This window comes from Denticeps clupeoides, chromosome 17, assembly GCF_900700375.1.
Source record: "Denticeps clupeoides chromosome 17, fDenClu1.1, whole genome shotgun sequence".
NCBI lineage: Eukaryota > Metazoa > Chordata > Actinopteri > Clupeiformes > Denticipitidae > Denticeps > Denticeps clupeoides.
Window position 1 is genome coordinate 9,862,170 of NC_041723.1, and position 27,145 is coordinate 9,889,314.

A 27,145-nucleotide genomic window follows, 5' to 3' on the forward strand; every position below is an offset into this window, starting at 1 on the left:
CAACTTTCAGAAATCCTGCCTGGGACGGCTGCCGCGTGTTCGGGCGGTCAGGGGCGTTGCGTTACACTCGCCCATCAATCACCCGCTTGTGAAAGCAGGAGGCGATGGTCTCTGGCTTCGGTCAGTCACCTCAGTGCAGACTTTATAACACACAGCAGGCCTCCAGGGCAGGATTTCGAAATCCACAGCTTTGTGAGTTTGGATGCACAGGCGGGGAGTACGGCTGATCTGCGCCGCTGGCGTAAACAGGGATACGTTTGTTAGTATGAAGGGGGAAATGTCACAGCGCTGGTGCGAGAGAGAAGAGCGTGTGAAGGAAACGGTTGCTTCTGATGGGCAGCGTTTTGTTTTGTGGCACAAGGTTTAATTATTTAAATGAGGACTTTTTAAAAAGCAGCTCATCAGGTAAAATTAATTAGTTCCCTGAATATTTGAGCCGGTTTATTCAGCGAGAAAAGGCTTCTCGTAAATGTCAAATCTAATTGAACGAATCTTAATTTCTCCCTTCACTCCGCTTGGGAATTAGAGATGTTTTGAGTCCAGGTCCCATGACCAGTCATCAGCCAATCCGAATGAGCAAACCACCTCACCTCCCCTACCTGATATTGTTCTGCTTTGATCATTTACAATTATTTTTTTGTTTTGGTTCTGTGAAGTTATTAAAATGTAATTTACGACCCTACAGTTCTCACCCCTGGATATATCAAGAATTTAGAATGTTGTATTTATTATTCAAAAGGGAAATTTTCAACCCTTTATCTCCAACCAAGTATTGGCTCTGCAAACGAACATACTTTTCAGAACTCTTATATAAATATATAGCACAAATTATGGCTTTCCAAATATACTTTCTCCATGATATTCTAGTTGCTTGAATATGAAGTGTTTGTGTCTGTTCCTGTTTTAGCTATGGCTTGGTTCTGCTTCCTGCAAAACAGCTCTTTCTTCCCTCAGTTGACTTGAACAACGCATCCGGTCACGTGGCAGGATATCTGAGATAGCTGGTCTCAGTGAGTTTGTCATGGATTAGCATGGATGTTGTGGAGGAACTTGACTGGCCTGCACTGACCCACGATTAGATAAAACGCCATTGGAATATATTGGGGCAGAGACTGTGAGCCAGGCCTTCTTCTCTAACGTCAGTGGCTGACCTCACAAATGCTCCCCTGAAAAAATTCCAATAAGCTTTGCCTCAGAGAAGAGGCAAAGCTGTTTTAGCTTCAAAGGGTGGGCCAACTCCATACTGAAGGCATCCTATTAAGAATAGGTTGTCATTAAAGTTCATGTGTGTAAAGGCATTTGTCACAATACTCCTGTCAATATAGTGCATTCTGAGAAAAATGTCTGTGCTTTGCCTGATTTTGAGTGACTGGCAGGGTTTTGATGTACGTGTCATTCACCGCTTGGCTCTGGCAGAAATCGAATCGGAACCGAGTGTAGAACAAGTCCACCGCCACGCAGCACGCGCTCCTCATGGCGCTCCGTTCTCCGCCTCCTCTGTTTTGCTGAAGGGTAGATTGTTATTCAAATGAGTCGGTCTTAAAAGCAACACATCTGCTGCCGTTAATTAGTTTCATGAATATTTTAGCCATTTTATTTAGAGGGAAGGAGGATGCCGGAGTTCTTGGAAATGTCGTATATAATTGAGAGTTTTGCTTGCACCCCCACCCCCCACCCCTCCTCCTGCGTGGATGGCGGCGGGAGGGCAGGGCTGCCCTCGACTCTCATCAGGATCACTCGCGTCTGCTTTACACAGATGAGTAAACAATATTTTACTGTAATTTCAGGTCTTCAAAAACCTCAAGCTTTTCATGGAAAACAAGCAGCCAGGAGATGACCTGTTTGATCGCCTCAATGTGAGTGTGGGAGGGGGGGTTGTTTTTTCTGTGTGTGTGTGTGTGTGTGTGTGTGTGTGTGTGTGTGTGTGCTGTCAATATATCTCATTGCATCTCTGTCTCGTTCTCCCTCACTTCCTCCCTCACTCCCACCCTCCCTTTCCCCTCCAATTCACTGATTCTCTGACCTTGTCATGGATTCAGTTTCAAACCCCATGAAAGAGGCTGGAGGAGAGAAGGGGATTATGGGGGATTATACATGCCTCCTGTTTCCTCACCTCTCCCTATTCGCTGCTACAGCATGGTTGGAGGGAAACTTGTCATTTACACGGAAAGGTCAAAGCAGCAATGAGAGCCAGTTAGTGAGTGGACGGACACGATTAGGGTCTGAACTGTGAGGACACTGTTAGGCATGGTGGTTGCACTGCTGCTGACCACGGAGTGAACAAATGGCCTCTTTACTGCTGTGAACCCCGACAATCCGTTTGCTTTCTGGCTGCAGACACACCTGAACCAGGCGCCCATGGAACCTTTATGCGTGGCTAAGGTGGTTTTATTTATTGATTGGTTGGTTTTTAAGGTGGGCTAAAGCAAATTCCCAGATGCACCACTTTCCTAAATGGCTTACAAGCTTATTATTCGTGAGGGAGGTAATGTACATTTTTGAACAGACACCCTTACACCCTTTGACACCCTTTGACAGACACCCTTTTCCAAAGGGATTTTATTGGCTGCATGTCTAGATGCAGCTAGTTGCATGTCTGTACTTTGAGGGTGCGGGTTTCTTCTTTGAACATTAAAAGCAAGCCTTTGATGTGGGCAGCCACAGGAAGTTTCTCAACATACTCTCTTAATAGTAAAACTTGTAATGGAGAGAGTTTCGTTGCCCTGTATCTGATTGAATATTCGGGAGGATGGACTCGTACGCAGTATCGTTCTGCAGGTTCGTTTAGAACGGGTCTGAGACCGCCTGCTCTCCCTCTGCCCCACTGAGTGCTCTGGACACAGGTCAATATCACTGCGGTGCACAGCCACTGCAGAGAAATTCACAAGCTGTAACTGCACAACAGTTTTACAGAGTTTTCCCATGAGGCCAGTGTGACTAAAATATGTAATAATGAGAAGTCTAGACACACACACACACAAATATCTTTTAATTCAGACAGTGTTCGTGTCTGTTCTGAAATTAAAGCTATATTCTGACATCTAGTGATTAAGTGATACACACTCGTTTGCATTTTAAGTGAAGCTTGTCTTTTGCAAGAATAGACTATAGTGAACATTCTGAACGCTCTATCCTGCACCACAGCTGCAGAATGCTGCTTTCAACATCTTCACAGATGGGGAAAAGGAAAACTGGCATGTCCGAGAGATGTAGTCTGCAGAACACCTGGGAATTTGTGAAGATTTGTGTTACTGCTGGACTGCGGTAACAAGAAGCTCAAATAAAGTCTGTGTTTGCAAAGTGGCCTCGTGAAATATTTCCCCGTTAACGTGACACGTATCCAAACTGAACATTGTCCAAATTTAGATTGGTTTGGGGTGCTGTTTATTTGGGAGGTTTGTAATTAGAGCTGAAATTGGTTGTGTATTCTCTGCCGGCACGCCAAATAGCCCAACGTGCAGAATCCATTTTTCCTACTTCACTTATTATTGAGTTTTGTTCTCACGTTTGTCACATACAATCCATTTGTTGTTAAGCAATGTAGGGAGTACATTGTCTGGGTTGAGTTGTGTCAGTATAGAATTGGCGAGAGAAAGAGACCAGGGAGTATTTGTCATAATGTAAAGAATGTAATATAATATTCCGTTGTCCGCCAAGCAGCATTCTTGAATTAAAGTATGATTTATCGACCTGCCTGTTTGCTTTGGTGGCAGAGGTGGTCCTGGGATGATTGAAACAGAGATCAAGCTTGTGATGTCTTCTGACTGAGAAGTGATATTACAAGCAACTTAAGGGAATTCAGGAGGAAGAGAGGAGGTGTTGCCAGATTGGCCAGTTTTGAGTGTCCCTTTCGGGAAAAATTGCTTGTGGACCAATGATTGTGGGCAGAACCAATAAACAGGAGGGGGGGTTAAATAAGGAAGTAGGGTGATTTGAGAGCTGTCAGTTATGGAAACATCATTAAAGTTCACCTTATTTATTAGACATTTTGACACTCAAAACAAAGAGCTGAGCAGGTAATTAGTTCCTCCTTTCCAAGATGCAGATGATTATGACAGTCATTTGTTTTTAACTGTTCATTTCTGTATATACTTCAGTGCTCATTGTGTTACTTCTGGATTCACTTCGGTGGTGCACTTAACACAGTTAAGCAATTCAAATATAATAGATGTTGTTTCCTCATATTACCACATTTGGTCTTCAAGTATTAAAGTGTAACTAAAAGTTGCCTAATATCCTTTTTAATCCCTGCCTCTTAATGGTGACCAATACAAATGGAAGCAGTTTTTTGTCCACCATAGTCAGGAAGTGTGGGGTTGCGGTGCCATCTAGTGTTCCTTTTGTTCCTTGTTTGTTTTTTTTTTGTAGTGTGTGTAGTGAGTGATTCCTTTTCCCCGAGGTTTTCACTTTTGTATGTGAGTGAATGTCTGACAAGTCTGCATCAGTGTAGTTGTGTCTGCATGTTGAGCGGTATGATAAAAGCATTTTCCCAAGGCATATGTAAAATGGTATCCCAAGTTGTGTGTGTGTGTGTGTGTGTGTGTGTGTGTGTGTGTGTGTGTGTATATAACTCATGTATGTTCTGTTTTCAGACCGGCATGCTAAACAAGCATTTGAGCTCTTTAATGCCTGGCTTGACTGCAAAGGTTTTTCGAACTTACAACGCCTCCATAACCCTGCAGCAGCAGTTAAAAGAGCTGTCCAACGGTGAGGATCCGCGTCTGTACACCACCTCTTTTTTTGTGCTGCCTTTGTGCTGATATTCATTATCATGTTTGCATTGCTGGGCGGACCTTCCCATGTGGATAAATGTGGATGGCTTAAAAATGCCAGATGTGATTTTGATGTAAATGAAGCATGGGCTAACCACAAAAAAAAAAAAAAGGCAAACTTGATGCTCTACGCTGTACATTTACATTCAAACTGAACTGTTTTATTATCTTCTCTTTTATGTTTCGACACTAAGCTATTTTTATGTGAAAACAGACCTTGTTTTGATTTTCAACTCGTTAATAATGAAACAGTGCGTGGTCTGTTGGCAATATTTAATAATGCACAAACCAATCAAAAAAGTGCCCACCGATTTAACAAGCAATGGACCAAAATAGTTTTGGATGGACTTTACAGTCCGATGAAGGAATGAGTATGTTTTTGTCAGTATTTGTCTATGAAGGTATGATGAATGTGTTGGAAGTTTCCGGTTATTCCATTTTTTTTTTTTTTTTTTTTTTTTTTTTTTTAATTCCAGCTTTGCTCAATCAAGCCGAGAAACTGCTTTCGTATAACAGGGCGAACCGCGCGGTTGCAATTCTGTGTAACCATCAGCGGGCGCCGCCAAAGTCCTTTGAGCAGTCAATGGCCAATTTACAAGCCAAGGTGAGAAGCGAAGCAGGGTTTATTAAAGTGTTTTCCCCCTGCTAATTTCCCCCACTATTTGCTGTTTCAGCAGAAATCAAGACACCCACTTAATTCAGAGTCTGAGTTGTGCCTCAAATAATATAAATTACAGCAAACTTGCATTTAAAATCACTTGTAATGTGATGTTTCCTTTTTCGATTCTGTTCAGAAAATCTGGCTGTACTCTCTGTTTATTCCATGGTGTCATAGCTGTTATATTGTACAGGACTGCTTGGTCTGTTTTTTTTTTTTTTTTTTTTTTTTTTTTTTTGGGATGTAGGCTTCCTGCATACATAAAACCAGATTTGTTTTTTTCCTGCTCCTCCTGTAGATTGAAGGCAGGAAGGAACAACTGACCTTGGCCAAAGCTGAGCTGAAGAAGGCCAAGAAGGAAGCCAAAGGCAATTCAGACACTAAACTGCAATTGTGAGTTTCAGCCACTAAATTAAAGCCCCTGACAAGTAAGGTTAACATTGATAAACATTGGTGTCTGTCAGAGTGACCATGCAAACCCGCAGTGTACAGCAAAAGCTTGTTCAGTGGACACAGAAATGGACCAGGGAACAATTAAAGAAGGTGGTCTGGGCTGATTTTTAAGCTCATGTTGATGTTGTAGATCCCCCTACTGCCTAATAATTTTAATGCTGTAGCTGATCTGGTGTGTTTGGTTTAAAATGAATTCCTACTTGCTTGTACATGATTTGTGTGTGTTTGTCAGCGTGGTGGAAAAGAAGAAGAAGGCCATGCAACGTTGTGAAGAGCAGTTGCTGAAGATGGAAGTACAGGCTACAGACAGGGAGGAGAACAAGGAGATTGCCCTCAGCACCTCCAAACTTAACTACCTGGACCCACGCATCAGCGTGGCATGGTGGGGCTCTGATACACATACACACACAGTCACAAACTGGAGGGGTGGGACACTCTTTCTGTTCACAATTCAAAAGAATACATATTTACCCATTACCCAGATTTAAACTACTGTTCTAGTAGTTGGGGATTGTAAAATGTTTATTGGGTGTTTAAGGCAAAAGTGAATAGTTCAGATCGGAGAATGTATTTGTGAGAGAGAGCACAATGAAAAACCCTTTTAGGATTAGGCTGAATCCATGAACAGAAAATACTCTTAATTTGTGTGGTTCCTTAAAGACTCTCATCTCTTTCCCATAAAGTAACCTACATTTTACTGGTGGTGAATGGATGGTGTTTCTGTTTCACGTTTACAGGTGTAAAAATATGGAGGTGCAATTGGACAAAATTTACAACAAAACACAGAGGGACAAGTTTGCATGGGCCATCCACATGACTGAGAAGGATTTTGAATTTTGACTTTGTATTATATGTTCAGTTTTAAAAGTTCTTTAGCCCCATATAATGTTTTTTAAGCATGTTGTATTCTGCCTGTTTTACTGATGCTGTTTTAAAAGACCTTGAATAAAGTTCGATTTTTAAGTTTCAGTACATTTCATTCCTGATTCTCGCTGTGAACCAGATTTCACTTTCAGAGCTGAAGATGGTGCTGTTAATGGAATGTGATTCATTTCAAGGTTCGTATGAGTTTAAAGGCTCGGTTGGGGGGTCTGAGGCACTTTGTTACATTCTTTGAGAAGCTAAGGGAGTACTGAAGAATACGGACTGGTTCTCATTAACCATAGAAGCCAAACTGGCTCACCTTTACACTGGTTTTAATATCGCTTCCATTGTTTCTTAATTACTTTTTCCTTCCATTGACATCATGTACCAGATTTGTTTGAAGATTATCCTGAATAATCGTGAATATTTTCCTGGAAAGTGGTGGTAATATATCTGGAGTGTAGAAAAAACACTATTCCTGAGTTGAAAAATAAATAGAAACAAAGACTAGTATTGTAGGAATTTTTTTATTGCAACATTGAAGGGAAAATGGAATGGTGTCAAACCTGCACAAAGCTGAGGCAAATCTTACAGTAACTATGGCTTCTGGCTTTAGCTGGTTATTACAGACACATGTGTAGCCAGGGAAAAGACTTTAATTTAAAAATCAAGTATTATTGTACAGACTTAAAACCACTCCTCACAAATCTATATAAAAGTATTATACACCAAAAAATGCTGCTCTTGAAGTCTCTGCAAATTCCGCTAATACTTCAGCGATTAGCTTCACAACCTGTGAAGTAAAGAGAAATTATCAATTCTGCAGTTGGTATGGCTTTGGTTTCACAATTCTAAAATATTCAACAAAAATTTTAAAAGTGCATATTTCAAGATTCAAATACCATATCAAAAACAGCCATAATTTTGTCCTTTACCTGCATTAGGACCCCTCTCCTTCTTTAACTTTGTTTTCTCCTTCCACTTCCTCTACGCCTGCTTGGGTCATGAGATCTGCAATGTTCTTCTCCAGGTCATCAATGCGTGTGCTCATCTCATCAAGTGACTGATATTAAGGAACAGGAACTCTTTCTTCTTTTTTTTTTTTAAATAAACTGCTGTGTGTATCTTCGGGCTGAGCTGCCATTATCCTGCTTTTGTTTGTGCCTCAATTCAGAAGGCCAGAATTCAGCAAAAACTATACACACCAAGGCTGCGGATGAACACTTTTATCAAAGGTAAGTGACCAAAAATGTGTGTGTGTTGTTTCTATATATATGAGCGATTTGGTCAGGTGAGTGGTACATCATTTGAATAGAACACATGAAACTAGGCATCTATGTTTTTTTTTTTAAACAACACAATGTAACTCCAAATCAATCACACGTCGGTCAAATAAAAGTGTTCGCTTAGGAAGCAACAATCAGTTTCACATGCTGTTGTGCAAAGATGTCCCCAATAAAAAGCTGTGGTTCTGCAGGTGGTGACCACAGACTACTTCTCAGTTCATATGCTTTCTGGCTGATGTTTTGGTCACTTTTGAATGTGGGTGGTGCTTTCACGCTAGTGGCAGCATGAGACGAGTCTACAACCCACACAAGTGGCAGGTAGTGCAGCTCATCCAGGATGACACATCATTGCAAGCTATGGCAAGAAGGTTTGCCAGCGTAGTCAGCGTAATGTTAAGAGCATGGAGGTGCTAACAGGAGACAGGCCAGTACATCAGGACCTGGGGGAAGCCGTACGAGGGCAAAAACCCAGAAGCAGGACCGCTTCCTCTGCCTTGTTGAAGCACTGCCAGAGCCCTGCAAAATGACCTCCAGCAGGCAACAAATGTTCATATTTCTGCTCAAACATTCAGAAACACTCCCCCAGAGGGTGGTATGAGGCCCCGATGTGAACAGGTGGGGGTTGAGCTTACAGCCCAACATTGCTGCATTTTTGCCTTTGGCCAGAGAACACCAAAATTTGCCGCCGGTGCCCTGTGCTCTTTACAGATGAAAGCAGGTTCACACTGAGCACATGTGACAGAGGCTGGAGATGCCATGGAGAACATTCTGGAGCCTGCAACATCCTCCAGCATGACCAGTTGGCAGTGGGTCAGTAATAGTGTAGAGTGGCATCTCTTTGGGGGGGCACACAGCCCTTTATGTGCTCACCAGAGGTAGCCTGACTCAGATCCTCAGACCCCTTGTAAGACAATATGCTGGTGCAGTTGACCCTGGGTTTCCCCTAATGCAAGACATGTGGTAATGCATCTCATGTGGCTGAAAGGGTGTCAGCAGATCCTGAGAGAGGAAGGCATTGATGCTATGGACTGGCCCGCCTGTTTCCCAGACCTGAATCCAATTGAGCACATCTGGGACATCACGTCTCGCTCAATCCACCAACGGCACATTGCACCACAGACTGTTCAGGAGTTGGCGGATGCTTTAATCCAGGTCTGGGAGGAGATCCTCTGGAGACCATCCGCCACTTCATCAGGAGCACATCCTGCCATTGTAGGGAGGTCATACAGGCACGTGGAGGCCACACACACACTACTCAGCCTCATTCTGAGTGTTTTATGGACATTACATCACAGTTAGAACAGCCTGTAGTGTGTTTTTCCACTTTAATTTTGAGTGTGAATACAAATCCAGACCGCCAAGGATTGATTCATTTCAATTCCATTGATAATTTTTGTGTGATTTGTGGTCTGTATGTTCAATTAGTTCTGTATGTAAGTATTTATTAAGAATATTTCATATTCAGATAGGCTGTCTTATTTTTGTGCTCTGTTTATTTTTTGAGCAGTTTATATCATGTGCTTTCAAAGGAATTTCTTAGGCTGATCAAACCGAAATAAAGGATATTTCTCCCAATGATCTGATCGGACATGGTCTGGAACTTGTCCTGCATCTGCTGCAATAAAGTCTGTACCTACAGGAATGAAATAAAAACAGACACAGGGAGTCAGAACAAAAAGCAGCCGGGATTTCATACTGAAATCACCGCACTTTACTAAACACGAGCAACCCAAACCATCCTGTCACGTATAAAAACAAATATTTCTGAACATTAACGACCTTACAGACAAACGAACTAGATAATTGATAAGATCATTTGTAAGAAGCGCACAGAAGTTATTTTTTCCCCCCAGAACATCGTGTTAATAAACTGAGGCATCATGCCGACGCCTTTGCTAGTAAACAGGCTAGCTAAAAGCGAGCTCTTATATTCAGCTCGTACCGCAGCGCTAAACCTACCACAGCGGTTAGATCTTGCACAGATTTGGGATCCGTTTCGGCCATTATCACCGTATCGATGTATTGAACCAAAAAGTGCCAATTTCCAATCTATTGCGTTGGCATATCAACGATCCAGAAACACGGCTGAGGGGGAAAACACGTTCCTGGTCTCGCGAGATCGCGTTCTCGCCACCTCCCTCCTTTACGGCTGGCTGTGTTTGCGGGAGTTTGTGCTCCGCGCTGATCCGAGATCAGTCTTCGGCCGCAGTCTGCGGTGACGGCCGGTGTGCGAGGAACTGATCCTGGCTCAGCACTAACAGAGGACTCGCACCAGAGCGGGAATAACCTTGTTTGCGCTGGTTCAGATTGTCACAGACTCTTCGAGTCTGATGCTTTGCTGAATCTCCCGAAAGGAGAAAACACTCAATAAAATAGCGAATGCTTGGCCAATAAAAAAAACGAAAGAAATATCGTAAGAAAAGCATCCGATACATTCGGAAATCTAGGATAATACATCTGACAGTGAAAAGTATGTAAATATTAAATAAGAAGAAATAATTAAATAGACTGAAACATAATAGGTAGTAGAGCAGATAACACAAAAAAATAAATAAAGTTCGCAGTGTGCCATACTGTGGATCCGCGATTAATGCAGTGAATTTCCCGCCGCGATGTATGTTCCGTCTATCTCAATAACCGAGGAAGTGAACCCGCTGCTGCACATTGAAAGAGTAAAGTCTCCACAGATTGCCGAGTAGTTTCGAATTTCCCTGATGTCTTTCAGCTCTCAACATGAAAAAAAAGTAAACTTAAAACCAGGTTGTGGCCAGCCTTGGTCGGGGCCAGTTTTGACGTGGGAGCGACCTGAGCTGCCAGAAGAAACTGCGCTGGCTTGGAGGTAAGAACGACGTCCTCGCGGTGTTCATTCGTTTATTTTTTATTAAACCCTATTAATTAATAGACACCGATTCGCAGAGCTTATACGCAAAGCCCACTTCACGTAAGACGTAATCATAAAACTCCTAGTATCTTCTAACTTGTTGGATGATGGACAGTCTCCAGGTAGAATCCGCTTCTCGTCTGGGTCGGTCCGGACCCACGAACGTCTTCATTTATTCTATGATGAATAATCATGAATGTTAATCGACTATTAGTTGCGTCCCTAATTAACTCACCATTAACGTCTGTTAATTAAACCTGGTTAGGTTTATGAAAATCCACGTGAGCGTTGCTTTTTTAATTCACGCAGATGGGGATGTGTGCGAACTCTTTTTTTGGCCGGGATATTCGCGTAAAATGCGTCTCGGACGGTTCCCCGAGGACGTCAGGCCGCCCAAATGATTTCACCGAGACGCGCTATTCTTAGACGGGGATCGGTTTCGTGCGAGATCCCACTTTCCAGGAGTTGTCTGCGCTCCTTTAAAAGCTGCCGAACGTGTTTCGGTCCAAACGCGCGACGCACTTAATTAATGTCGTCATTATTCACGTCCTTTCCCACGCGTCAACGCAGCAAAGCAAAGCAGTTCAGGGGAGCGAAGAACGGGTCGAGTCAAGTTTTTGAGGAAAAGCCCAGCCCCCCTGCGGAATGCGGGCGTTGCGCAATGCGCTACTGTATACTGTACAGGGGGGCGGGCCATTAAGCTGAAATCCGCCTCCGCGCGCATAGTCAGGATGGCCGAGCGGTCTAAGGCGCTGCGTTCAGGTCGCAGTCTCCCCTGGAGGCGTGGGTTCGAATCCCACTTCTGACATCGACGTTTTTCTGCGTCTTTTTTGGTGGCTTTGCGGCCAAGAACGCGGATGGGCACACGGACTCCTAACCAAAATGTTCAAATCCCTACTGTCATGGTGCCATTGAGGTCCCCTGGAGCAAGGCACCATGTGCTGTGCCATGTGTATCATGATTACAAAAACAAAAGTCACTTTTTTAAAGTATTTATCCGTTTGTTCATTCTTATAGACATTTCTTTTACAGCATTTACCAGATGCCCTTATACAGAGCGACTTACAATCAGTACAGGGACAGTCCCCCCTGGAGACACACTTGTTCCAGCACATCCTCACAGATTTTCTTTGGCTTGCCTTCATCCTTGTGCCATTTTGTGTACAGGTAACACAATCTGCGTGATGTAAAATAAATCATGATTCATCAGACCTGGAGACCTTCCATTGCAGTGGTCCAGTTCTGATGCGTGGACACCTTGGCTGGTCTGCAACTTGTACCCAACAACCTGTTTGAACCAGCATGAAGTGGGTGGTAGTAGCCTAGTGGGTAACACATTCGCCTATGAACCAGAAGACCCAGGTTCAAATCCCTCTTACTACCATTGTGTCCCTGAGCAAGGCACTTAGTGTGGGGATTGTCCCCTGTAACTACTAATTGTAAGTCGCTCTGGATAAGGGCATCTGATAAATGCCGTAAATGTAAGTTGTTTAGCAATCTGCATGACCACCACATACCAAGAATATCTCATTAAGGTGGCAGTTTTGGAGATGCTATGATTCATCCATCTAGCCAGCATAGTTTGGCATATTTTGCGCTTCCAGCACAGTAGTTTCCAGGACAAAACCTTCTCTTGCTGCCAGTATATTCAATTGTGACAAGATGTCACCTCTCAGTGGTCATAATGTTACGGCTGATCAGGTAAATGCATCCATCCCTTTGTCCCAGGGCTCCTGGATATTCAGTGTAAAGTGAATATTTCATTTGAAAAATATCCTGTTTGATGGTAGCTTTGCACCAGATGACAGCACCCTTTGAGATGACAATGGTGTAGTATTTATATACATATTGGTGTAGTGTGTGTGTGTGTGTGTGTGTGTGTGTGTGTGTGTGTGTGTGTGTGTGTGTGTATATATATATATATATATATATATATATAGATAGATATAGATAGATAGTTCTAATCATTGTTGCGGAGAGGGATCTCTATCTCTGGCTGAATTAGATTTGCGTTTACCACACAGCTGCTGATGGTGTCTGCTATGGCACTAGATTGGTTTGTAATAACAGAAAGGAAAGAAAGCCTCACGCATTTGCATAACTCGAGGAGTGAACAAAACTATTCAAGTATTTTGCATAGAATACAGATGCCATGAAGACAGGAGGCAATGGATCTAATGTTATGTGCAGTTTCCTTTGGGATTTTAGTCTGTTGTGTTCCAGCGGACATATATCATTTGTTGGCAGTGTGCTATAAGCAGCGCATATGGCCTGATGGTGCTATCCTTTTTTTGGGGTACCAATAAATCTTACATCCACACCCTTGTGAGGATCACTAGCTGCCAAGTGATTCCAGAAAAGCAATTAAAGCTCAATTTATTTTCTTGTTAAAGCTCACACTTGCACCCCAGATTTGCTCCATAGCAAAGGCAGAAGAGGCTTATGCAGTCTCACCCCCAATTGATTTTATGAGATCTTATTAAATAAGGGCTGTATCATATTTTTGACTTAATGAAAAAAAAATTATGTCCACATCAAATTGCCATATTCTTTCCCAAAAAGCAAAGGGGTGTCACATTTACTTAATTTGATTGAAGTGAACTAGACGTTATCAGATTCATGTTAGTATACAGAATTAGTATTTAATCCATGCAGGCTGGGAAAAGTGTTTGCTTGGAGCAAATTGCATTAGAAATATTGATAATCTTCAGCAGTCAGTCGTGTCAGCAGGCTAAAATTGCATCACCTTTTCTACACATTTTTGCACATTTCTGCAGTTTTATGTACATTTTGTAAGCGTCTCGGCAGGAAATGAGGAAGTAGCAGCATGTGTTGTCTGCATAGGTTTTGCATTTCCTCGTAGTTGTAGGGTTATTAATGTGTGCTGTAACCATTTACAATTTCAGGCAGAGAGATTATTTATGTTTTTATAACTTATTAGAACATCATAACAATAATAAATTATGATTTGCATCAATGTGCATTTTTTTATTTGAATGACTAGACTTAAATGAATAAAAATTAATTGTAAATTAATTTACTGTAAAATTTCAAAATTCTGTTTATATTTTTTTAACCTTTTAAAATGTTTTTAACCTATAACTTTCTAATTGTAAATACATAAATTAAGTGACTAAATTCTTTAGTTCTTGACCTAGTTCTTGAGATAGAGACACGAGGGTACACAGTTTTCTTAGAGGTCGCATTTGGGATGTCCCCTTCATTCTTTAGTGACACCCTATAGCTTCAGAATGCAGATTCATGAAGTATGAGGTTTCACATCTGCTTCCTCTTGGATCTCCAGACAGCTGGTCTCAGTTGTGCTGCTCTCTCTGTTCTCCCCAGTGCTGGCTATGAGGTGCAACTGGTAATGGTGAGCCATCCGACCCGGAGATGGACCGAGGATTCGACATGTCAGAGGAGGACGTGGAAACGTCATGGGGCCTGCTGTCGTGGCTGGCCTCGTGTGTGATGGTGTTCGGAGGGGCCGTGCCTTACGTCCCTCAGTACCAGGAGATCCAGCGAAGCAACAGCTCCGATGGCTTCTCCACTCGTGTCTGTCTGGTGCTGCTCATTGCCAACATACTGCGCATCTTCTTCTGGTAAATGCAGAATGACCCTGACACGCCTTGTCATGACGGTGTAATTATAATGTGCTCCGCAATCTTGGGTAACATCAGTCATACTTGATGGCGGGTGACCTGAGGTGCATGTACAGTCACAAACAACACGCAAGAGTCCTTTTCAAGGACAGTGCACCTCTTAAGTAGAGGACACTTTTAGAATCAACAATAGAATGATGGCACAAAGGTTTCTTGCATTGCTGAATAGCCGGTTAATGTCCACACAGAATTCCACAGTATGATGTTATACTGATACATATACCATAAATTGATGATTATAATATCACACTGCTGTGAAATCTGTGACTGATTTGTCGCAAAATGTGTTATAACATCACTATTGTCTGGGTACTATCGCCTTCACATCTGTTTTATACACACAGTGTTGGACTTAAACTTTGATACTTTGATACTAAGGTGTCACAAAGGAAATAGCACAATTTAATCTAGTATACAAAAAAAAGTTAAAAAGTGAAGTGATTGTCATTGTGAAACACTGCAGCACAGCACACGGTGCTTCACTGAATGAAATGTGTCTTCTACTTTTAACCATCACCCTTGGTGAGCAGTGGGCAGCCATGACAGGCGCCCGGGGAGCAGTGTGTGGGGACGGCGCTTTGCTCAGTGGCACCTCAGTGGCACCTTGGTGGATCGGGATTCGAACCTTCTGATTACCGGTCCTCTTCCTTAACCGCTAGGCCACCACTGCCCCACCCAGTTCTGCCACCCTTAGTACTGACACTGACACTGAGGAACTTGAATGAAAGTGCAGGGTTTATTGAACTTATTGACTTATTTGTTCAACAGGATTGGGAAGCAGTTTGAGTTGACACTGCTCCTGCAGAGCGTGGTGATGATTCTCGCCATGCTGGCAATGCTGCATCTCTGCTGCGCCGTGCAGAGCGGCAACCGCGTCAGCACCAAACAGCACCACATCACAGGCAAGCCAGTGCACATTCACACACACACACACACACACACACACTCTAACAATCAGGCTAGACATTAAATATCACATAAAAGCTTTTACACTATTTCTAATATATAGCAGAAATGTGTGGTGGTTGTACCTAGTGCAGCGTGCCGTTTATTCCTGATAAATCGCATTAGTGTATGCACCAGTACATGTGCAGTGTCACGATTGTCGTATCACATGTTTGCAAACGTGCTGATTAAATTTTGTGGTAAGATGTATATAGCAGGTCGTGCTATTATTAAAAAAGAACCCTTCATGTGACTGAACTGTATTTCCTAGGTTTGCCAAAAGATGGTGCTCTTGGGGAAGTTTTTGACCTTCTTTTTGGCTCGCTTCATCTTTTTTTTTTTCTCTCTTCCTAATGGCCCAACAAATTCTTTCTCTCTACATTTCATCTTTTTTCCAGCCCCCATGCTTACGTCTTGGCTGGTCTTGGATTATGGGTTTTTGTCTCCATATATTATTAACGCTTCATGTTTATGCCTGGGGTCTTTACAGGACTGATGATTTTTTTATGTAATTTTTGGAGATTGGTTGCGTGGGCAAAATGAAATTGGTTTAATGGCCGTAGAAACTGCCATGTCTCGTGAGAAATGGTGACAGTCAGGCTTCACTTAAGTCATTGTGTGGCCCATGGCTGTAATCTAGTTAAAGCTCCAAGAAATGTGAATAGGTGGCCCATGGACAAGCTCCAGCTCGGTGTTTAGGGTCAGCTTTACAGCGGTGAGTAATGGGGGATTCAGCCGCTGCTTGATTGGCTTTTCTCCTGCTTGCGTAGGAGTGACTCCATGGATGTCAGCCTTTGTTTTATAGGGCTGCTGTCTGGGAGTGAAATGTGATGAAATCTCGTAATTTCCCTGTAATAGAACAAAAATGAATATTGAATTAGCATCTCCTTAATTTACCTGTCATTTTGATGGATTGTAGAACAAAAGTTAAGTTTCTTAAATGCTCTCTGGTTATATTTCCGTATGATTTATATATGTGTGTGTGTGTGTGTGTGTGTGTGTCTGTGCCATGCCAGGGAAGTGAGAGTAACTCCCTGACAGACATTGATTGGATGCTCGTGTTTATATGCGTTATTTTACTGTCATACTTTCTGGTGGGAGTTTAATTTCCTGTCTCCCTGGTCATTCTGAAGGGTACCAAGGCTCTGGCGTCTCGCCTGGCTTTTTTTCCCACCCCAGCATATTTTTCTTTAGGCCAGGTGTCCTGTCAGATACCACCATAGAGTTCTGAGTCATGTAGCATCACTTATGGACATCAGAACTATAGTAACAAAACATATTTTTCAGACCTCAAAGCAGATTTGCTGCATAGAAGTAACAGATATAGGCTTCAGAAGCTGCAGACTGAAACTGTCTTATAAAGTTTATTGTCCCGGGTGACCTCAGGAATTGACTCGACACCCACCCTTAGGACTATTGAAGGCCTCCATTTTTAAAGGCCAGATGCGGTGTTCAGTTACAGAGGGTGTGTGGGTGTGTGTGTGTTTGGGTGGTCTTGCCCTTGAATAGCTCTGCCGCACACACTCACTCACACACACCCACACACCGCTGTCATTTGAAACATCAAGTCAGGCTTCCTAATGTGCCGGTTTTAAATATACAAGTACATAAGTAAGGTTATGCTTTTGGAAGCCATAACCTAGGAGGGGTCACCCTGTGGCCCATGTCATAAGCAAGGCATATGCATGTAGGAAAGGACATGAAATCTGACTTCTCAGACAAAGGTAACAGTGACTCAATATAACTACAATATAAAATAACCATGGCACATCTGAAGTTAAAATGTATTAAAATTATGCCAGAATGCAAATTCAAGTCAGCAGTAAAAATGAGATGGCTCAGCTTTTACTGTAGCGCGCCTGTGTAGTTTCTCCCACTGGTCCCCTTTTCTGTGTGGGTACTGAGTTTCTGAGGACATGTTGTTCTGGATAGATCCATAGCCCCACGTAATTGGCTGCCTTGGGTTTTGTAGCAGGAGACCCAGAGCATCATGGACTCGCTGGATTAATGGCTGGCTAGGCTGTGTGTCAGGGAGGGTTTCGCTTGCGGGGTTCACATGTGGGCTTATTTTTATTTTTTTATTTTTTTATTCCTGTGCCAAATTAGCCGGGATCCCCGCGAACAGGCCGACCCCAGCTCACTTGTTTATGACATCCGCAGTGTCCTTAAAAGCAGAGGAAGTGCTCCATAGGTCCATGAGCAGAGTAGATTAATGAAATACTCCCCCCAGCCACCGGTATCATATATCAAAGGAAACGGTCACATTCATAGTGTGCTTGTTGTGCGCTTTTTGTTTTTTTCTTCACCCGTTCGTCCCCTGCTTCAGTGCTTTCCTATGTGTTATAAATGACATTGCTCTGACACACACTGGATTTCCCCGGAGGGCGTACATTAGATGGGCTCTTTCTTTCATGTGCGAATGCTTCAAAAAAAACACACAGCGCAGACCTGTTGGCGACAGCGGAGGATGGATGACTCTCGCAATTAATGTCACTTTGTCCAGGACGTTATGGAGAGGTTGTTGGGTAATATGGCGAGCACTGTCAGCAGGAACAGCTTCCACAATGAAACAGGACGCCAGTAACTTATACCCCCGTGCCTTGGTTCAAGAACAGCACTGGCTCATACACGCACAGGGACATGTTTTGCTGCGGTTTCCTTTTTTGCTCGGCAAATCTTTCTCGGTTTCCGTTGCTACAGATTAACAGGGAGCGGCTGACCGGACCCCCAGCCTCAAACCAGCAACACTAGCAAACTTTGGCACGCCGTGCTCTGCCGCCGAGGCACTCGGTGTCCTCTCCCTCGCATGCAGTTCTCAGGATACGCGCCTTGTGTATCCGTCGCGTTGGGAACAGCCGGTTCAGCTTTCAGCCTGCTCCTCACCTCGGTGGCTCTGGCATGCAGGCCGCGGGGTGGGGAGGGTCGCCTGGAGGGCGGTGAAGTGACGATCACACGAATTTTTGTTGTTTGTCAGCACTTCATATATTAACTCGTGTTTTTAATTCCGAGTTCCCTGCTGAACGTTGACACTTGGACTACACTTTTATTTAAGATTTACTTATTAACAGTATGGTTTTGGGCGGTATATCACATGCTTTAATAAATCACCTAATTTCTGCTTACACATGCTTGTTTCTTGAACCTTAAAGTGGGGTTTCTGCAAGAGCCAAAAAGATACTAGTGATATAGAGTTTGGAGCACAGACCCAGATAATACAAGTATAAAAGTTTAACCATAACAAATAAGCCAAAACATGGTATAAAAAATAGAACATGTAATGCATAAAGTGATTAAAACATTAATGTGCATGAAGAGCACTATCTTCGCTGTGTTGTATGCTTATTTATAAGATGCATAGAATTGCCTACTAAAGCTGGCTTTACTTGAAGAGTCAAGGCTAAAGTCTTGAGATATGTTGCAAGAGTTTGTAATAATTGATGGAAAGTGAATAAAACTCCATCAAGAGAGCCCCCTTGTGGCCATCTGCTTTTGTTTTTTCAGTGCTGCGACAGCCCGTAAATCTCTCTGCCCTCTCGCAAGCAGAGAGAGTGCTGATGTAACTAAAAGAAGGTTTGTGACAGAGTCAGGTCTTATCGTGGATCTGGCCGCTTCACGGTACCCTGTGTAGCAATTTTCCTGAGCTCACATTCGTACAGAGACCGTTGCATGATGGGAGGGGAGTGTCAGTCACCATTATCTCTGGTGCACAGCACTGCAGCACGACAAATCAGGTGTGACCTCTCCGGGCGCGCGCAGGAGGTGTAATAATTGTCTGCATTTCCATACAGAAAAGCATGTGTAATTAGACTCTGGGGTTGACTTTCAATTAGCACGTCTGACAAAGGCAGGTGTAAATAAGGAAAAGTCAGGCGCGCTGAAAATTGGCTCGTTCGGGGTTGGATTGTTTTATGGGGTGGGAAGTGTGTGTGAGAGACGAAGCAGATGCAGACAGGGTGAATGTACCGTTACAGTAAACACAGTCAAGGATGGGACATATTTACTGAAATAAATACTTAGATAAGTCTTGAAGAGAAGGGAACTACCCACCCAAACCTTCCTTGTGCTTGAGAAATGCTAACATTAAATGTAAAAATTGCATACAATTGCTTGAATGGTAAAAAAAAAAAGTATGGTACCGAATTCTTAATTATATAATAACAATTTATACATTTATTTAATTATAGAATTAATTAAATTACATGGTTATATATGGTTTAGGTTGGCAAGGTTGTGAGTTTGGGTCCGGACCTTGTTTGCCGAGTTTGCATGCTCTCTCCGCGTTTTGGTGCCTTTATGTGGTCTGTTGGTGTGTGTGTGTGTGTGTGTGTGTGATGGGCTGGCGGGTGCCCTGTTTGAGATACAGAGGGAGCCCCTGCATCCAGTGTCCTTGGATGGGCTCCAACGGCCATGACCCTTCTTAAGAATAAGCAGTTATGGATAGTGAGTGAGTCTTTGAGTAAATAACCTTAACGTTGAGTGCTTTTCTATGCACAGTATCACAGTACTGTCCTTGTCCCAGTGTATATGCATAGAAGGGGCATCGATTTTTGCCTTGGTCAATTTAGCAGCCGACAAATACATGTTGAGAGGTGAACTGGACAGCTTTACTGCTCTGTACATTTCCAATGTGCTGTACACTTTACTGATTTTGCAAATACGATACACGTTGTGGTTACAGTTGCAGTGTTATCTGAAGTCCAGTTTGTTGAATGTTTACATGCAGGAGTATCTTAACTACCAACTGCATTATCTGGCATATGGCATAAAATTCATATTGCGCTAAATGAATTTAACTATACAAGGTAGACGTATGTATTGCAGTATATAATTGAGTTTAAATGTAACCATTTTGAAAGGGAAAGGGATCCATAGCAAAAGCACTGCAGCAGGAAGTTTTCACAAATACATGAACATATAGCATAACTGTATACCAGATAAAACAATATCTGGGCAATTCTACTGAAAGTGGACTTTCTATCACACCCATAAGGCCAGTGCAATACCAGGTATTTCTATGATGTGAGTGATTATATAACATTTTACGATGTTCTGTCAGAGGGCATCTTTAACACGAACTCACCCCTTAAGGTTTTAAGGCTACTGTGACAAACATGGAGATCATCAGTACTCAAAACCAAGCACACTGGGCATGTCACATGAACCGCATGTGACATGCCCAGTGTGCTACATCTTATTTAGCAGCAGTAAAACAGCCTGGAGGGTTGGATGAGATTCATCAAAAGCCCGCTGCTCCTTTCCTCAGAGCCGGTCTGTCTGCTGCTGGTGCCTCATCCCACTTGGTCACATAAATTATTAAGAGACTAAGAAGCAGCAGACTGACCCCTAATTCAAGAGTTTGGACATGTGTGAGTGTAAAGGTGTATCTGTGTGTGACCTGTACTATTGAGTTTCTTTCAGCCCCCTCTGTTTACTCTCACAGGGTTATGTGTGTGTGTGTGTGTGTGTGTGTGTGTGTGTGTGTGTGTGTGTGTGTGTGTGTGAGCCTTTTTGTGAGTGCATTCAAAAATAGTATTTATGAAGTTTTTTCCCCTCCATTTCTCTGGCCCTCGCCACCTCTGGTTATTTGTGGGTTGGTTTATTTATTCATGAGTTCATCTTTGACCTAAACACACCGGCTCTGCCGCTTTAGCGCTCCCCTCAGTGGCGTAATAGGCACAGCAGATGACCTGTGACACAGTCAATCTCAGAGTCCATTCTCACTCACTGGTGCGCCATCTGTTCCCTCAGTTCAGCAGACCTCTTCCAAACGAGGAGCCAAATGTGGGAATCAAGGGGCTGATCTGTGTTTTATTCTTACCTTTCATTAGCTTTCTCTCCCCCTCTCCCTCTCTCAGTCTGCAGATGGATAATGAATGACTGTGCTGGCATGGAGGGTCTCTCTCTGCAATCTGTGTGTTGGTGCATTTCCCTCTTTCTGTAACACTTTCGGCCCAAACATGTATCTGCCTTCCTGTGCTGCTCCATCTCCGCCTGCTTCCTGTCAGTTACAGGGCTACATGAGGCTTTAGACACGGTGCCATTCCAGGGACATGTCTCTCTCTCTCTCTCTCTCTCCAGCCTAAACTCAGTCTTTGTTCTCAGGATGGTGGACGTGGTGGAGCTGGATGCTGAGGCATGCTTGCTGGGCCGCACTCTCTCTCCCCCTAAAGACCCATTAAATCCAGTCTCCCACACCCATCAAAGATCCTATGCTGTTCATTTTCCCATAAAAGGCTCCTCTCTGGTCGGCTCTGTGCTCCAGCGAAGTGTCCAAGGACAGCTAAGATTTGTCCTGAGCAGCGGCCGGGACACCGGGGAAAGGAGAGGGCAAGAGTGTGTGTTTGTGTTTTGGGGAGAATAGGTACTGAATTGGTGCAGAACTGTTTGTGGCATTGCTGCTCTTGTAGATCAGTTTGTTGTTGATGCAGATATTCACAGACGGTCTTTTTTTGTGCCCTCTGTGCTCCTGGAGGCTTTAGGGTCTCAGAGCACCTAATGTCAGCACTTCAAACAGCTCTTGTGTGCACAGAGAGAGAGAGAGAGAGAGGCCACACACGGCAGATGAGAGTCCAACCGCTTCTTGCCTAGAGGGCAAAGATTTGGATCACTGCCCCTCTTTCTGCATATAATATCAGGGATCTGTTTTTGTTTTATTTATTCAGTAGACATCAGATGACTGCAGTGCCCGGGCTGCTGCTGGACTAGAACTAATGGCCCTTCGCTCGCGAGAAATTGTTCTGTTGTCTCTTCGTATTTGAGCAATATGCTGACCTCTTATACTAAATGCCATGAATGTAAAATGTCCCCTGTTTGCATTTTTTGTCGGTATGTAACTTCAAATGTTACATACATGCTGAAATGACAAAAAAAAGTTCAACTTCTCCTTCATATAAAAGCATGACAAAGCTGATGAGGGCAAGGATGTCCATGGGAAATACGTCTGCCTGACGTTTTACAAAAAACATATTTTGAACATTATTTAAATTATGTTTAACCCCATCATTCAGCACATCGATGTATTACAACAGCAATCATTCAAACTACATCTTAAACTTACAATAAGTTTACATGGCTCCTCATTTAAGTTAAAAGCCTTAAACTGCCTTATATTTTGAATGTCTGAAACACCTAAACACTCCTGACCACTCCTTAGCTGTCACGTCCAGGGCACCAATACATGTATGTAGACCACGTGTTTAAGGCATTAATTAAACAATATTACTGATGACTAGTGAGGAGCTGTCCATGGTTCTGGTGGCTGTTATCACACAATCACTTCACTTTCTTTCATCTGTATCAGCACCATGGACAGCGCCTTTATTGCAGCACGGAAATCTCAGATTTCCGCCGTAACTATCACGAGCTTGCCTTGTTTTTCTTTTCGTCACGTGTGAAAGCCCCAGGGTGAGGAGATCCAGAGCTATTTCCTATTTTTAGACCCATACACGCACGCAGTTGTGCCGGAGATGCTGTGGTATCTCCGAAATGTCTCTTTATCCCTGTAGAATGCAGCTTTTACTGTACCACTGTATGACTGCAGTCTGCAGTGCAGTGTTTTTTTTGTTTTTTTTTGGGGGGGTGACTTTAATGAGGGATGATTAGACAGTGGGGTGTACAGGAGACCAGTGGGGTGTTGTAAGACTGGGCCTCAAACCAAACCCCACAGGAGCCCACGTTCTGCAAAGACAAATGGGCTTGTCATAACTTGAACAGATGGCTGTGGTGTGTGACACACACACAAGTGACAAATCCAGTACTACTTTTATCTGTGACTAATAATTCATCACCAGGACCTCGGTTGAAGTGTCTTCCAGAAAACCGCCACGGTTTTCACACTTCTGCTGCAGCAGTTACTCGGCACAATTTCCTTTCTTCCTGTTGACGTGCCATCGTATCTCAGCTGCTATTTATTTTTCCCCTTTTTCACCTCCCATCGTCCCATCTGCGGTGACAGTGTTGTTTTTCGGCGCAGGGGTGCTGGGCGCCGGTGGAGCGCCGGCAGGTGTTGAGCTGTTTGGCAGCGACTCGGCCGTCTGACTCAGGCTGCTGGTGTCTGTGGGGTTCCCTGCTGCAGTGTGGGTGGTGTTGCTGCCCTTGACGTGACTCTGCGTCGCACCGACTTCATCCCAGCCTCTCACTCCTTTTCTTTTTTCTCTCCCGCTCTCTCCTCAGATCCTCTTGGCTTTTTCTGTGTTGTCAGTGGGTTCTTGATCTCTGTCTCTGTCATAGTGATGCATACTTAATTCCCTCTCTACCTGACTCCAGTTCCGCTCAGAGTCTTGCTGTCCGCCAGTCGCGGCTCTTCGACTCTCCGCTCCCGTTTCGCAGCGCCGCCGGGCGAAATAAATTCATTTTCGGGGCGGTAGAAATTAATCACTGCGGCCTTTCTTCCCTTGAATGGGACACGCTCTCTCCCCCTGTCTCTCTCTCTGTGGGACGAGCCCTTGCCGTCGTTTCACCGCAGTGCTCATTCGGGATGCGGGCGGTGGAGCCGAAATGCCATCGGATATCTGTGTGCGTGGAAAGTGTCCGCGCAGATTAAGCAGGCTTTTCATCAGGCGCCGCTCACCGCGGGTACCTTTTGCCCGTGAAGAATTAAAACTCCCAGCGAAGCATTTCTCCGCCGCCCTGGCTTTTCTAATGTAAATGTTATTGTGTAGGGGAGGAGATAGAAAAGAACAGGCGTGGTGTCTCGGTGAGATATCCTTTCCCAACTTTTCTGAGGTTTTATGCCTTCAGGCCGATACGGCGAAGTTACGGGGAGCGAACGATGCCGTCAGGTAGCCACTTGCTGGTAAATGAAGCACATTGGTAAATAAATCAACAGCGCCGAGGAGGTTGGAGGGCCAAGAGTTCATAAAATCTGGATCTAATAGAGTCCGCCGAGGCAGCAGAGTTGGTTTTGTTTTTTGGGGATTTGTATGTGTGTCTGTTTCCATCTGAGAATGAGGCCACAGTTCAGCAAAGCGTGAATCCCTGGACTGTCGGTCTGCGGGGTTTGTTTCCATAGCGCGATGATGAGGGCCAAACAGAGTTTCTGAATTTTTACACAAGTATAAAAAAAATAAAATAACCTGATCCAAGTTATCTCAGCATGTTCATTGCCACAATTTCCTTATCCTCAGTGAAGCTCAGGGATCAGCACCCCTGACAGCTCATCTTTATTTTTCAGTAAATTGAATTAGTGACCACACTACGTACCAGACGTTTGGGTCCAACATCTGATTAAAATGAATGGATAAATAAAGAGAACTACTTCATACAAATGAGTCTGCTTGTCAGAAAGACTTTGGGCGGAACCAGATTTGAATAGCTGTTTCTATCTGGTCCGGTTGGAGTGTGACACCTAATGAGCCACGCGTATTTCTTCACATGAAAATGTGTGCGTTCATGACGGAAAAAACACACAAACCCACATACACTTAAATGAGTTAATAAATAACATAACGGATAAGCTGTCCTCCAGGCTCTTGATTCTCTGACCGGAATCAGATTCATATTGTCGCTTCACCAGTGTAACCCGTCATGGGAGTGGTACATTAGACACGAGGCTGCTTTTCAAAATTTTGTAGCCTGTATTATATTTGGTTTGTCACGCTGGTTGGACATGGCGAGGCATTAGATCTGGAACGATGGCTGGACCTGATGAAGGATGACAGGGGTCAGGGGTTTAATACATGAACAGGGGTTTAACAGGGGAGACAACAAGTAACAAGTAACAAAGACCCGACGGTGAACAGACACAAACAGGGCAGCTTTATACAATCAGACACAGGTGAACACGATCAGGAAACATTAACACAGGACGAACCCCTGTCTGGACCAGATCATGACAGTGTTCATTGGCATTCACTCTGCATGCTTGTAATGGTGCTGGGAGGGTTCTGAAGTTATTTCCGTAAAATTGCTGGAAAGGTTGCAGCGAATCTGTGCTGCTGTGTGTAGCACCCCTAGCCCAGCCAGGGATACGCTCCCTGGGTTCCCTCTGAACCTCAGTGTTTAACTTGTAAAACTAGTGTTAAATTTTGGATATGCTAAATTTCTCCCACCACTTACCAATAAGGAAAACCACTAAATACACAAATTAACACACCACAAGTATTCTAACACACACAAATAAATTACTAAATATATTTACATATTACATTAATGATTAGAACATGAACAATTAGATAAAATAATATTTCACTCAACACATATATAACAACTCAAAAGTAAAAGTCCTCGAACACTCAATAACTCAAAAAGTCAATAGTTGAACTAACCCGGGTACCCCACACTACTCGCTGCAGGCCTGAGTCGCTGCTCGGGTGCGTGGTAGCCGAAACAGAAAATGGCTGCTTCACTCTCGCAGAGCAATAAACCAAAAAAATACCAGGTACCTCCTTAATCCTGTCCTACGCTGAACGGCATGAAGGGCCTTCTCAGGATCGGTCCTGGCCTCCGCGTTGGCGACCTGACGTCCGCGTCTTCCCTTCCGTGACCCGCGTACCGCGTCGGATTCACCGCTCGGTTTTCGAGATCGTAATCTGTCTATAATATCCGCTATCGTAATGGGTCACTATCCGTTTCCCACTAGCGCAATATGTTCCGGAGGGTATAAATACATGTGCTATGTATCTATTTCAACCGGACTCGCAGGTAACTTTACTGCACCTCGCGTCCGTCCTCCATCCTTCTCCTGCCCCTCCTCTTCCGGTCTCTCCAACCAATCACCCCCCGCTCACACACAGTAGGCAGGTAGTACACACATTACCGAAAGGAAATACTTTACATATATAAAAAGTTAATTAAATGCAAATACAACAATTATTCCTCCATACAATAAATAAATAATAAATAAACACCTTATCCAGGCATTTATCAGTTCTATAAAATAAACAGAATAAAATATCAGCAGGGCTACATGTGATAAAAGCAAGGGGAATATTTTTATGAAACTCATACTAAAGCTTTCATGTCCATTAAATCACACTTACTGTCCATGCCCCGTAATCAGAAGGTTGTAGGTTTGAATCCCGATCCGCCAAGGTGCCACTGAGGTGCCACTGAGCAAAGCACCGTCCCCACACACTGCTCCCCGGGCACCTGTCATGGCTGCCCACTGCTCACCAAGGGTGATGGTTAAAAGCAGAGGACACATTTCATGCTGTGCTACAGTGTTTCACAATGACAATCACTTTCAGTTACATTTGTAAGTATTCTTTGTCTAACACAAGGGTGGGACCTTATACTTCTGGCCTGTTATGTGTCCTAAGGGGTTGAACAAGATTAGTGACTTAGAAATAATGCTGCATTAACTTAACTCAATATGTTAAAATTCAAGATGTTTGTCACATATTGATTATGAAGGCTCTTGAAAGGCCATATACTGTATATCTCACACACAGAGAGACACATAAACAATGACCATTCACGCACAGTTTGCTCGTTTTGAAGGTGATCTTGAATGATTTGGATCAGCACCGGTTAGAGCATTGTCAGATAAGCACAGGTACACACACACACACACACATGCACACAAGGAAATGCCGCTGCTACTCAATAGGACGCATCTGACTCACCAGCCTCCCGCCTGTCCCATTATCAGCCATTCGTTTCTGCTGGAGATAAGCGGCTTTAAA

At 43.6% G+C, this 27,145-nt stretch overlaps 3 protein-coding genes and 1 non-coding gene across 9 annotated transcripts in view; 3 read left to right on the top strand and 1 right to left on the bottom strand.

Annotated features, from left to right (window-relative positions):
- The window catches only part of LOC114766769 (DNA topoisomerase I, mitochondrial), a 29,911-nt gene extending 23,059 nt beyond the window's left edge, over positions 1–6,852 (top strand). For 4 of the 6 annotated variants that reach the window (XM_028957950.1, XM_028957949.1, XM_028957951.1 and 1 more), the window contains 6 exons: positions 1,788–1,856; positions 4,593–4,707; positions 5,249–5,376; positions 5,729–5,823; positions 6,116–6,265; positions 6,621–6,852. In XM_028957950.1, the coding sequence (XP_028813783.1) occupies positions 1,788–1,856; positions 4,593–4,707; positions 5,249–5,376; positions 5,729–5,823; positions 6,116–6,265; positions 6,621–6,723 (660 nt within the window). In that variant the 3' untranslated portion in view covers positions 6,724–6,852. Of the gene's footprint in view, positions 1–1,787; positions 1,857–4,592; positions 4,708–5,248; positions 5,377–5,728; positions 5,824–6,115; positions 6,266–6,620 lie in introns of those variants that run through there. The other 2 variants (XR_003742860.1, XM_028957953.1) reach the window with 2 other exon arrangements.
- Positions 6,853–7,255: 403 nt separating this feature from the next.
- On the bottom strand, positions 7,256–10,161 carry hsbp1b (heat shock factor binding protein 1b). The gene is made up of 4 exons (XM_028958672.1): positions 9,993–10,161; positions 9,600–9,666; positions 7,683–7,806; positions 7,256–7,540 (listed from the first exon to the last, which is right to left on the bottom strand). The coding sequence occupies exons 1-3, from the start codon at positions 10,035–10,037 to the stop codon at positions 7,688–7,690; spliced, it is 231 nt and encodes a 76-aa protein (XP_028814505.1). The 5' UTR covers positions 10,038–10,161; the 3' UTR covers positions 7,256–7,540; positions 7,683–7,687.
- LOC114767119 (PQ-loop repeat-containing protein 1) overlaps positions 7,854–27,145 on the top strand; it is a 39,469-nt gene continuing 20,177 nt past the window's right edge. The window contains exons 1-4 of the mRNA XM_028958671.1: positions 7,854–7,982; positions 10,759–10,872; positions 14,260–14,516; positions 15,345–15,478. Coding sequence (XP_028814504.1) covers positions 14,308–14,516; positions 15,345–15,478 — 343 coding nt within the window. The 5' untranslated portion in view covers positions 7,854–7,982; positions 10,759–10,872; positions 14,260–14,307. The remainder of the gene's footprint in view (positions 7,983–10,758; positions 10,873–14,259; positions 14,517–15,344; positions 15,479–27,145) is intronic.
- On the top strand, positions 11,640–11,722 carry trnal-cag (transfer RNA leucine (anticodon CAG)). The gene has a single exon. It is a non-coding gene; the product is annotated as a tRNA-Leu (tRNA).

What these genes read in the sequence shown, in the direction of transcription:
- hsbp1b (XM_028958672.1), bottom strand. Translation starts at nt 10,037, where the DNA reads ATGGCCGAAACGGATCCCAAATCTGTGCAAGATCTAACCGCTGTG. An exon ending in TGCAAGATCTAACCGCTGTG is followed by an intron (nt 9,667 to 9,992) that starts GTAGGTTTAGCG and finishes TCATTCCTGTAG; the next exon opens with GTACAGACTTTATTGCAGCA. An exon ending in CGATCAGATCATTGGGAGAA is followed by an intron (nt 7,807 to 9,599) that starts ATATCCTTTATT and finishes AATATCAGTCAC; the next exon opens with TTGATGAGATGAGCACACGC.